The sequence below is a fragment of the Dipodomys merriami genome, unplaced genomic scaffold, assembly GCF_024711535.1.
Source record: "Dipodomys merriami isolate MVZ:Mamm:240054 unplaced genomic scaffold, mDipMer1.0.p SCAF_6, whole genome shotgun sequence".
Classification (NCBI taxonomy): Eukaryota; Metazoa; Chordata; class Mammalia; order Rodentia; family Heteromyidae; genus Dipodomys; species Dipodomys merriami.
The window spans coordinates 6858424-6870245 of record NW_027206179.1 but is presented as its reverse complement, the minus strand read 5'-3'; the positions used below and the strand labels follow the sequence as shown (position 1 = coordinate 6870245).

General features: G+C 49.9%; 1 protein-coding gene across 1 annotated transcript; it reads left to right on the top strand.

The window, feature by feature from the left end:
• The first annotated feature begins 8140 nt into the window (after window positions 1-8140).
• Window positions 8141-10591, top strand: LOC138813731 (CD209 antigen-like protein 2). Its single transcript, XM_070002112.1, has 5 exons — window positions 8141-8180; window positions 9202-9273; window positions 9516-9667; window positions 10001-10113; window positions 10522-10591. The coding sequence occupies exons 1-5, from the start codon at window positions 8141-8143 to the stop codon at window positions 10589-10591; spliced, it is 447 nt and encodes a 148-aa protein (XP_069858213.1).
• Window positions 10592-11822: the final 1231 nt, after the last annotated feature.

Genomic DNA, 11822 nt, shown 5'->3' with positions numbered 1-11822 from the left:
ACATAATAAATCATACAGGTCTCTAGGCATTCACACACAGTGAGACCAAAGTAGGAAACTATTGGAAGAAGAACAGAAAGGCGCGATGCCTATGTGCCTCCAGTCTACAAATCAATATGCATCAAAATGAATTCCAAGAAACGAGAACAGGAGGATTTTTGTTTTTTGCTGTTTTTGTTCTGTTTGTTCACTTATCTGTCTTTGGGAGGGCAAGGGAGACACAGAAGTGGAGGACAAAGATGAACAAATGCATCAGGGGTACTAACTAGACATGTTTAAAATGAACTATACAACTTGTGGGTGGAGATTGGAGGGAAATCTGGGAGACAGCAAGGGAAGGGGTGACATTGTCCTAAAAGAAATGTACTCTTAAGGACTGGGAAGGTGGCTCAGTGGTAGAGGATTTGCCTTGCATGCATGAGGCCCTGGGTTTGATTCCTCAGCACCACATAAGCAAAAAGAAAAAAAAAAGCCAGAAGTGGCGCTGTGGCTCAAGTGGTAGAATGCCAGCCTTGAGCTGAAGAGCTGAGAGACAGCTCCCAGGCCCAGAGTTCAGGCCCCACAACTGGACCCCCCTCAAAAAAGAAATGTACTCTTTACCTGACTTAGGTCACTGTAACTCTTCTGTACATCACCTTTATAATAACAACAACATTAAAAAAAAAAGATAGAAAAGGGTGTGAGTGCAGAAGGAGGCATCCAATTTAGTGGTGCTGGGAGTAGAGGTTCGGGTGGTGATGGTAGAGAAATCCAGAATGGTTTCCTGGAGGGGTACATTCCGTAGGATAAATTATCAAAGCAAAGAAAAGGGAGGGCACTAGGCAAAAATGGGGGTTTCCCTTTACAGGGTTGAGCATAGACAGATTGGGAAGTGAAAGAGAACTTGACATTTTAGAGGAACCGAAAGCTAATCCTGGAGACCCATGGTAGGGGCGCAGAAGGGAAAAATCGCAAGGCTAGTCCTGAATCTGTTGACCTCGCCAGGAGGAAGGGCTATTAATTGATGTGGGGGGGGCAATACCCTACCCAAAAGAAGGCATCCTGTGGTATTTCCCTAGGGAGGAAAGTGATGCTCTGGTTTGCTGATATGACTCTAGCCACAGGCAAGGGCAAGGCCCCAGCTAAGCACAAAGAGAATGGAAAGCCAGGCAGGCCCAGCCCTGGACCCCAGCTCTGCCTCCTATGGGATTGCCGTGAGCAGGTCACTTCACCTCTCTGAGCCTATGCTTTGTGTAAGGTCCGCTCCTGGATGGCGAGCAGACTCCACCCTCCTCGCAGCGAAGTCTCCACCCAGTACCTGCGTTACCTAGGCAACTGGGATACCTGGAAGAGGTCACGTCCGCATCTGCTGAGGTCACATCCTAACCTGATGTGGCCACACCTTTCTCCCACCTGATCCCACTTCCCCTTACCTGGCCACACCTTTCCCCGCCCATACCCTAGATAAGGGCTAGCCCAGGCCCAGACCTCTCTCTCTTTTTCTCTCTCCCTCTCTCTTTTTTCTCTCTCTGTTCGTTTCTAGCTCTTGCTGCTCTTTTCTTGCTCTCTTGCTCTCTCTCTTTCCCAACCACGTGGAGTGCCAACCTTGCCTGGTCCCAGCAGGTCTACTACCCCTTAACCTGAATACCACGTGAGTGCTACATTTCTTACCCCTCTCTCTGCTCTTTTCTCTCTTTCCTCTCTTCCCAGCTCTCTCTCATTCCCAGGCCTTTCCCAGCCACGTGGAGTGCCACCCTTGCCTGGTCCCAGCAGGTCTACTGAATAAACCTACCCCTTATCTGAATACCACGTGCGTGCTGGTGCAGTTCTTACTCACCTACCTCTTTTTAAAAACCTAACACTTTGTCTCATCTGTGAAATGGGGTCTGATATAGTTTGGATCTTGAATGCTGCTTCTCTTATGTTGCAGGCTTGGTCCCTAGTATATGGTGCAAATGGAAGAAGGTGAGACCTAGCGGGAGGAAGTTAGGTAATTGGGGGCGTGGCCTTGAAGGGGCTACTGGGACCCCAGCCCCTGCTTGCTTGCTCTCTCTCTCTCTCTCTCTCTCTCTCTCTCTGTCCCTCCTCCTCTTCCTCCTCCTCCTCCTCCTTCTTCCCCTTTCAACCTCTCTTCCTCCCTACCTGTCCCCCCTCTCACACACACACCTTTTCTCAGACATGGAGCTTAAACTTGGGGCCTAGACACTGTCCCTGAGCTCTTTTGCTCAAGGCTGGCACTCTACCACTTTGAGCCACAACCCCACTTCCATTTTTCTGGTTTTTCATTGGAGCTAAGAGCCTCACCCACTTTCTTGCCTGGGCTGGCTTTGAACCTCTCTCACTTACTTTCTTCCCTTTATTTCTCTCTCTGTCTCTGCCAGTACCAGAGTTTGAACTCAAGAATTTTTGCTCACTCCATTTGCTTGCTTGACTGGTGTTTTGCCCCCTTGACCCATGTCTCCAGCCCATTTTTTTTTTATCGGTTGTAGGGCTTGAACTCTGGGCCTGGGTGCTATCCCTCAGCTCTTCAGCTCAAGGTGGGCACTCTACACTAGCACCCAGCTTCAGGGGTAATTTTTTCACAGTGACCTAGAGCTGACTAATATAGGGATGCAGAGTTACCTTAGAGGCTAATCTTAAGGAAAACACTACATAGGACTCTTGGCATTGAATAGATAATCCATAAAAATAATTTCTCTTTTGCTAGGCACTGGTGACTCACACCTGTAATCCTAGCTACTCAGGAGGCTGAGATTTGAGGATTATGATTCAAAGCCATTCTGAGCAACAAAGTCTGTGAGACTAATTTTTTTTGTCAGTCATGGGACTTGAACTCAGGGCCTGGGTGCTGACCGTGAGCTTTTATGCTCAAAGCTAGCACTCTATCCCTTTGAACCACAGCTCTGCTTCCATTTTTTTCTGGTTGTTCATTGGAGATAAGAGTCTCAGGGCCTTTCCTGCTTGGGCTGGATTTGAACTACAGTCCTTAGATCTCAGCCTCCTAGAGGAATAGCTAAGATTACAGACATGAGCCATGAGTACCTGGCTGTAAGACTTATTTCCAATTAATCATCAAAAAAGCCAGAAGTGGAGGGATGGTTAAGTGGTAGAGCACTAGCCTTGAGCAAAAAAAAAAAAAAAAGCTAAGGGACAGTGCGTAGGCCCTGAGTTTAAGCCCCACTACTGACGTGTGCACATGTACACACACACTCACACACACACACACACACACGTTCTGGGACTTGAACTGGGCTCTGTCCTTGAGCTTTGTTACTCAAGGCTAGCACTTTACTATTTGAGCCACAGCTCCACTTCCGGCTTTTTGGTGGTTAATTGGAGGTATAAAAGTCTCACTGCCTTTCCTGTCCAGGCTGGCTTCGAACTTCAATCTTCAGATCTCAGTCTCCTGAGTAGCTAGAATTACAGGAATGAGCCACCAGTACTGGTCCTTCCTCCACCCTTTGGTAGGGATTTTTAGTTTAGTTTAGTTTTGATGTACTCAGGCTTGAAGTCAGGGACTGGCACTTGATCTATAGGATCAAAGTTTGAGGCCAATTAAATCAATTAGGGAAGACTGCAAGACTGAATCTCCAATTAACCAGCAAAAAGCAGGACTGAGATGTGAAGATCACAGTTCAAAGCCAGCTCAGGCAGGAATGTCTATGAGACTCTTATTTCTAATTAACTAGCAAAAAGCTGAAGTGGAACCTATGGCTCAAGTGGTAGAATGTCAGCCTTAAGCAAAATAAAAACTCAGTGTCCAGACCGTAAGTTCAAGCCCCAGTCCTGGCACACATACACAACAAAAGGGTATAGTGGGAGAGCTATATTATAGAGACTCATTGAGATCATCTTCAAAAAGTACAAAAATAAATGATCATTGAAAGCTGGTAGGATTTCTGGTTAGAATGCAGGATCCAAAAGACCCTTGTTTCCATGGTAACAACTAGAAAGACTCAGGGCATGCATTATACTTTTCTCTAAATTATTATTTTTTTCTTTTTGAGACTAAGTCTTTAAAAAAACGCAGCCTGGGCTGACTTTGTATTTGTGATCTTCCTACATTTGCCTCCCCCATGCTAAGATTACAGGTGTATACTACCACACACATCCCTATGCTGTACTTTTCAATAGGGCTGGTTAAGAGATAGAAGTAGCCAAAGTGAGCCAAGTGCTGGTTGCTCACACCTGTAATCCTTATTTAGGAGGCTGAGATCTGAGGATTGCACTTTGAAGTCAGTCTGGGAAGGAAAGGCTGTGAGACTCTTAAAGCTCCAATGAGCCACCCAAAAGCCAGACGTAGAGCTGTGACCCAACGGGCTAGAGTGCTAACCTTGCGAGAAAAAGCTCAGAGACAGCACCCAGAGTTCAAGCTCTAAGACTGGTACTCACAAATGAAACCCTGATACATGCACAAAGTAGAATATAATTTATCTGTAAAGAGAATGAGAACTTTGGGTGTGGTTCAGTAGTAGAGCACTTGCCTAGCATGTGTGAGTCTCTGGGTTTGATCTTCATCAGGAAAAGAAAAGACTAGAATCCTGTTATTGGCACTGGAACTGGAGACTATTACCTTATGTGAAATAGGCATAATGAGACAGATACCACCTAGGCAATTCATTTGTGGAAACTGAAAAAAATAAATCTTTGGCAACGAGAAAGGTTGGGTAGGGCACTGATGGCTCACACTTGTAATCTTAGCTACTCAGGAGGCTGAAATGTGAGGATCAGTATTCAAAGCCAGCCTGGGATGGAAAGTCCGTGAGACTCTTCTCTCTAATTAACCACCAGAAAACCAGAAGTGGTGCTATGGCTCATGTGGTAGAGTGCTAGCTTTGAGTGAAAAGGCTCAGGGACAGTGCCCAGTCCCTGAGTTCAAGCCCCACAACTGACAAAGAAAAACTAAACTAAAATAAAAAGAATCAGAAGTATGTAAAAGTGGGGCTGGGAAGGTGGCTTAGTGGTAGAGTGCTTGCCTAGCATGTATGAAGCCCTGGATTCCATTCCTCAGCACCACATAAGCAGAAAAAGCTGGAAGTGGCTCTGTGGCTCAAGTGGTAGAGTGCTAGCCTTGAAAAAAAAAAAGCAGCTCAGACTCGGGCACCGGTGGCTCACACCTGTAATCCTAGCTACTCAGGAAGCTGAGTTCTGAAGATAGCGGTTCAAAGCCAGCCTGGGCAAGGAAAGTCCGTGAGACTCTTATCTCCAATAAACCACTAGAAAACTGGAAGTGGCGCTGTGGCCCTCTCCCCCCATCCCAGGCCCAGCATTAGAAAGAAAAGGGTCCATTTCTGTCAGCCTGGATGTGGGTTTGAGGTGAGGATGCTTAAGGTTCTGAACTCTGTGTGAGAGCACAAAATGTACTCTGGAATTGGAGAGACCAGTATTAAGGTGGAAGAAGAGCCTGGACTGATACACCTGGTCAAGGAGGGACCACATCATTGGGGCTGGCCAGGGACTTGGTGATGAAGATGTTTGTTTGGTACATGTTAGGATTTCACAGGACACCCAAGGAATTATATATTTTTAAGGAATTATATATTTTAAGGTAATTACAACTGAAGTACAGGCCTGTTCTAGATTGCAGGAAAAGATGATAGGTCCCCTGCATCTTATGGAGAGGTGCCGGACCTGTTGGGAGATGGGTGTGACAATGTAAAAATGCCAGATGTATGAGTTATGTGCCTGGGGCTCCGCTTGAGTCTGGGCCATGAGTTGTACAGTTTCCAGAACACCAAGAACAAGGAAAAACGTTATGCAGAATAGAAGAAGGTAAGAGAGTGAAAAAGAAAGTGGGGAAAGGTATATATCTTTTTTGGGGTAACGTTGGATAACGTGTCTTGCAAGTATAAATCTGAAACTCAATCTAGGACAAAAGAAAGGGTAGGAGGCCCTGGGGTAGAAACAGAGTTTGGTCCACAAAATATGGAGAAATGGATAGTAGCGGGATTGGGAGAAATGGGGGGTTACTCATCCATGGAGACCAGGTACTCAGGATGTTTTGATGTTGTTGAGACAGAGGTCCTGTGGTGTAGGAGGGCAGCATGGGCTGATGGAGCTTTACATTACAGTTGTGATTCCAATGTGGGTGGCCGTGGACCTTGGAGGCTGTTGGGGTGGAAAGCATAATGGGGTAGAGACCAACCCATTTAGTAGGTAGAGAAGGGGGGAACAGGAGGTACAGAAGGAGGGCTTAGAAGTAGCAGAGAAAGAAAAAGCTTGTATATAGGGAATCTCTTTCCATTTTTCCAAGTGCTTACAGAAGTTGTAAAAGTTCCACAAAATTCTGGGATCCAGGGTGCCCTTAAGTGGCCACTTTGAGTTGTGGTTGAATGTATGGAGGGGGAAATTTGGTTCTACAACTGAACAGGCCAGGTAAGAAGACCTCCCAAGTTGGGGGTCAGAAGGGAGGTGTGAGGAGGACTCTCCCATGATGGGGAGGGAATGGTACTAGTTATGAGGGACAGTGGGCATCCCCCAAACTTGCTCGACTGGTAAAAGTATGGAGATGTGTAGTGGGTGGAGGGAGTCCTAGAGCTTGATACTAAGACTTTGGGAAATCAGTAACGGAACTCACTCACCAAGGAAGATCAGTGTATGTAGATGGCCGCTGCCCGCTGGTGGATGTAAAGTGAGAACATGAGGAGATGGGAGATAATACTTTGGGTGGTTTTCTGGGTGGACCAGAGGGGTCGGGGTTCCTGAAGCAGCTCAGATCAAGAGTGGGAAGAACAAGATCAACGGAGGGGCCCTGATCCGAGTCACGGCACCAGTGAAAGGCTTTCCAAGAAAAATCGCTCAGATACTTGGCCACATACAACGGAAAAGGAGTTTTAATGTCAGAAACATGACAGGCTACCTCGCAGGCAGAGAATAGCATCTGAGCAGGGCTGTAAGTACAGTTTTATAGGGTTGGGTTCATGTGGAATATGAGAACGAGACACTGAGTTGTGGAAAGGGTTAACATTTACAGATATAGCTTCACAAACAAGGGAGAGGGGAAATTGTATTGGGGGAGGGGCTGCCATTTGAGATTGCAGCCACCTGCAGTCACCTGTTTTCAGGTAAAAGTGTCACCTGATTTCAGGGAAAGGCAGTTTTTGGTAAAAGTCTAAGGTGGCAGACTGGGTAAGAAGATGGAGGAGGAAAGGTTAACAACAGGGATCTCTCTCTCTTTTTTTTTAAAGTCATTTTTGAGATATAGTCTATTGATTTTGCCTGAACTCAGCATCAATGAGCCACCGCCCCTTTCCTTTCCCAAGGATTCTGAGGCCCAGTGCTGGTGTGGAGATGCAGGCGTGGTACTGGCGATTTCCTTCTGTGGGAGATTTTCTCACATTGGGAAGAATGTTCTCATACAAAAGGCCCACAAAGGTGGTGCTGGTGGCTCATGCCTGTGATGCTAGCTACTCACGAGGCTGAGATCTGAGGACTGCCTGGGCAGGAAAGTCCATGACCCTCTTCTCTCCAATGAACCACCAAAGAGCTGGAAGTGGAGCTGTAACCCAAGTGGTAGAGTGCTAGCCTTGTGGAAAAGAAGCTCAGGGACTGTGTCCAGGCCCTGAATGCAAGCCCCAGGAACCACTCTCTCTCTCTCTCTCTCTCTCTCACACACACACACACACACACACACACACACACACACACACACACACACACACACAGAAGACAAAGGAAGGCTCATATGGGAGTGAGTTGGCCATGTCATGTGTTTCCTGTAGAGCAACGTCTGTATGTCTATAATCTCAGCCACTTTCCCTGCTGAGGACCCACAGTTGACACCCATGTGAGTTCAGAACCTGAAACTTGGCCATGACAGTGGAGCCAGGGAGCCAGCCCACTGCACAGCTGAGGGAAACTGAGGCTCCAGCAGGTGGGAGCTGAGAACCGGCCATGCCTGGGGGAGCAATAGGGCAGGTGACCCCATAATTCACTGTCCAAACCGCCCTCCCTCCCCCCAGCACCCTCTCTTCTGGCTACATCAGGCACTGAGTTTCAGCCACCAACTTTCTGGGGTGGGGCGGGGATGTTCTCATCCTGTTCCTTGTTCTTCTTCCTCACTCAGAGAAATGGGCCTCAGCGGGGACTGTGGAGGTCAATATAGGGGTCATATAAACCCCACGCCAGAGAGGAGGCAGAGGGCAGGAGAGAGGGAAGAAAGATGGCCGGAGAGCGGAAGGACCGGCAGCCAGTCAACCCAGGTGAGCTGGGGCCACTCTGGGTGCTGCTGGAAAAGATGGGGTGCAGGTTCAGGGGTGGGGTGTGGGTCCAGCCTCAGACTCAGGACTGGGAGTGCATGACTGAGTCTGCAGGCCTGCACATCTGAGCTCAGCCCTGTGCCCTGCCCCTTGCAGAGGTGGTCACTCCGAGAGGCTGGGCGGTCTCCAGGACAGCCCTGAGCTCAGGGCTCTCAGCTCCAAGGACTGGCCAGGTACTGGGCAGGGTGCTGGGGAAGTAGGGGATTGGGGGTCCCCTACAGGACAGGGGCAGAGGAGGGCAGGATCTGCCCCTGAGAGCCCAGCTCTGCCCCCATCTGCCGGTCCTGCAGAGCATCTGCCCTGCCCCCCCTGGCTTCCCTGGCTGACCCTGCTGTGTCTGGGCCTATGTGTGGGGTGCTCGGGGTGACCACAGTGGTTCAGGGTGAATGAGGCTGGGACTGGCCTGCTGGGCGGGGGCTTGGAGTTGGGGGGCTCACTGTCCTCTGGGGGTGACACTTGGTGGGTCCCTAGGCCCAGTGGGACGGGGATGTCCTGGCTGCCCCGCCCCCTGGGTAGCATGGCAGTGGACTGTCCCCCACACCCCAAGCCCGACTCTCTGTCCATGGAGAGCAGGAGGCCTTGGCCCCGGATTGTGTACACAGTGGGTGCTCATGAAGCCTGGGCTCTTCTCTCTGCAGTCTTCCGGATCCACTGCTCCCACCAAGAGAGGTACAGGGCCCTGGAGAGCATGCAAGCTGGGGGGAGGGGCTGGACATGGGGTGGGGGGTGAGGTGGGGCTCAGGCTGGGGCTCAGGCCCCTGGGCGGAGGTACAGGTGTGAGGGCAGGGCCCCAAGGGAGGGCGCAGGCACTGGTGAGTGCCACAGGTCTCTGTCTGAGGCTCAGCGGTCTGCTCCAGGAACTGAGATTTGGGGGTCACTGTAGCCCCACGACAATGTCCTCACCAGGCATCCTCCATGCCAGGCACACAGCAGGCGCTTAATCATTGCAGTACTCTTCTTCTAGTTCCTCAGGACCTCATTCAGTCAGGCTTGGAGCAGATCCACCAGCAGCTCGGCCACATCAACACCTCCCTGGGTAAGGCTCCAATGGCTGGGACAGAGGAAGTTGGGGGTTCATGGGAGAGGGTGGGGACCCCTCTGTGTTGTCAGCCTGAGGCAGCCATAGTAGAGCTGGGGTCTCTCATGGGTTCCCTAGTCTGACCTGAGAGCTCAATCCAGGGACCTGGCTCTGGGTTATGAAGGCCTGGGCAGGGGGTGGAGGGGGTGTCTCTGGAACCAAAGCCCCCCCCCCAGCTCAGCATCATCCCTGGCCCCCAGCCATCCTGTGCCGGCCCTGCCCCTGGGGTTGGGAGCCCTTCCAGGGGAGCTGCTACCTCTTCATGTGCACCCTGGGGAGCTGGGAGGCCTCTGTCTCCTCCTGCCAGGACCTGGGGGCCCACCTGGTGGTTGTCAACAGCATTGCAGAGCAGGTGAGGGGACCTCCTTGCCTGGGCCTGGGATGGGTGGGCCTCTGCTGGGTGGGCAGCTGGTGGAGGGTAGGGGGAGATGCAGTCAGAGAAGGCTTCCTGGAGGAAGACTTCTAGTAGGCCTGTGACATGGGCATGGACTGAGACAAGCCAGGACATTCCATCATATGTGTGTATGAATCTACATCCACAGCATGTATGTTTGTGCCAGTGCAGATGTGATGAGGAGCCCTAGGCTGGACTGCAGAAAGAACTTCCAGGGAGGGAGAGCAGAACGGGAATATTTGCATAGTAAATGGTGTTTAGGGGTCTTCTTCCTGTTCCTCCCCTCCCCAGAGGTTTCTGAGGTACTGGGACATCAGGAAGAACAAGCGTACTTGGATCGGCCTCAGTGACCTCAGAAGTGAGGGCTCCTGGCACTGGGTGGACAACAGCACCCTCATTCTCAGGTGAGCCCCAGAGGCTAGCAGTTTAGCACTTGAGCCACAGCTCTTCTTCCGGCTTTTTGGTGGTCCATTGGAATTAAGAATCTCATGGACTTTCCTTCCTGGGCTGGCTTTGAACCTTGATCCTCAAAGCTCAGTCTCCTGAGTATCTAGGATGACAGGTGTGAGCCACCAGTGCCCAGCCCAAGAAACATACTAAATGTGGCGTTCTGAGATTTGCGGGTGGGTAGCTGGGTGACAGTTTTGGTCTAATGAGCTGGGGGGAAGTTTGAATATACATTTTGGAGAGCCCTGGCCCCCAATTCCTGGATAATTGTTTTTTGGAGATCAGTGACCACACATTGCAAAGGCAGTTTAGGGTAGGGGCTGGGTGATCTGGGGGTGCACTCTCTCCCCAATGGTGTTTCCTAGTTTCTGGAAAGAGGGGAAACTCAATAACAATGAGGATAAGGACTGCGTAGAGCTGTTTATGGACGAGTAGAATGACACTAAGTGCACTGCCCAAAACTTCTGGGTCTGTGAACAGCCCTCAGTCCCCTGCCCTGACCTTTGAGGGACTCTGCTCCCCATGTGCTCATGGACTTGGGGTGCAGGGCCTGCTCTTCAGCTCCATCTCAATCCTTATGTCTTCTGCACCAAGATCTTTGTATCAACTTCCCCATGGCTGCCCCTCCCTGAGCTACTGCACCTCCCTCCTCCCCTACGAAGGTCCCAGCCCCTCTTTCCAGCCCAGGGCCTCCCCTCAACCACGTCACTCTGGGCACCCCAAGCTCAGTGGCACAGCACCTGCCTAGCACCAAAAAGAAATAAATGAATTCCCATGTGGTGTGATGTGTTCCATTCAATCTATTATTATTTCCTGGTGCTGTTTTAATTAGTGTAGCTTTGGAACAGGTTCGATGGTAATAGAATATTATCATCTTTCAATGTCTGTGGTCTACTGCCGTGCATTTCCTAGATGCATTTTTGAGTCAGGTTTTAATTTAGGTTTGGAATACGCACACATCTCTCCATTCATTCATTCATAAACCAATGATCATTCAGTGCCCTTCATTAAAATGTTAGGGTTTTCTTCCTGTATATGTTTTAGATTATGATGCAGAGTTTTATGATACTGTGACAAATTATCACAAACTCAATGAGTTAAAAATGTCAAAAGGTAGTCGGGCACCAGTGGCTCATGCCTGTAATCCTAGCTATTCGGAGGCTGAGATCTGAGGATCGTGGTTCAAAGCCAGCCCTGGCATGAAAGTCCATGATACTCTTTTTTTTTTTTTTGGGTCCGGTTGTGGGGCCTGAATTTGGTTCCGGTCTTGGGGCCTGAACTCTGGGCCTGGGCGCTGTCCCTCAGCTCTTCAGCTCAAGGCTAGCACTCTACCACTTGAGCCACAGCACCACTTCTGGCTTTTTTCTTTTTGCTTATGTGGTGCTGAGGAATCGAACCCAGGGCCTCAGGCATGCAAGGCAAGCGCTCTACCACTGAGCCACCTTCCTAGCCCCCTCCGTGATACTCTTATCTCCAATAAGCCACCAGAAAACCGGAAGTGGCACTGTGGCTCAAGTGGTAGAGTGCTCACCTTGAGCTGAAGAGTGCAGGTACAGCACCCAAACCCAGAGTTCAAGCTCCACGACTGACAAAAAACCCCCCAAAAACCAAAAAAACCCCACAAAAGTCAAAAGGTAGTGGGTGCTACAGTTGGCTCACACCTGTA

What these genes read in the sequence shown, in the direction of transcription:
- LOC138813731 (XM_070002112.1), top strand. Translation starts at nt 8,141, where the DNA reads ATGGCCGGAGAGCGGAAGGACCGGCAGCCAGTCAACCCAG. An exon ending in CCACATCAACACCTCCCTGG is followed by an intron (nt 9,274 to 9,515) that starts GTAAGGCTCCAA and finishes CCTGGCCCCCAG; the next exon opens with CCATCCTGTGCCGGCCCTGC. An exon ending in TCAACAGCATTGCAGAGCAG is followed by an intron (nt 9,668 to 10,000) that starts GTGAGGGGACCT and finishes TCCCCTCCCCAG; the next exon opens with AGGTTTCTGAGGTACTGGGA.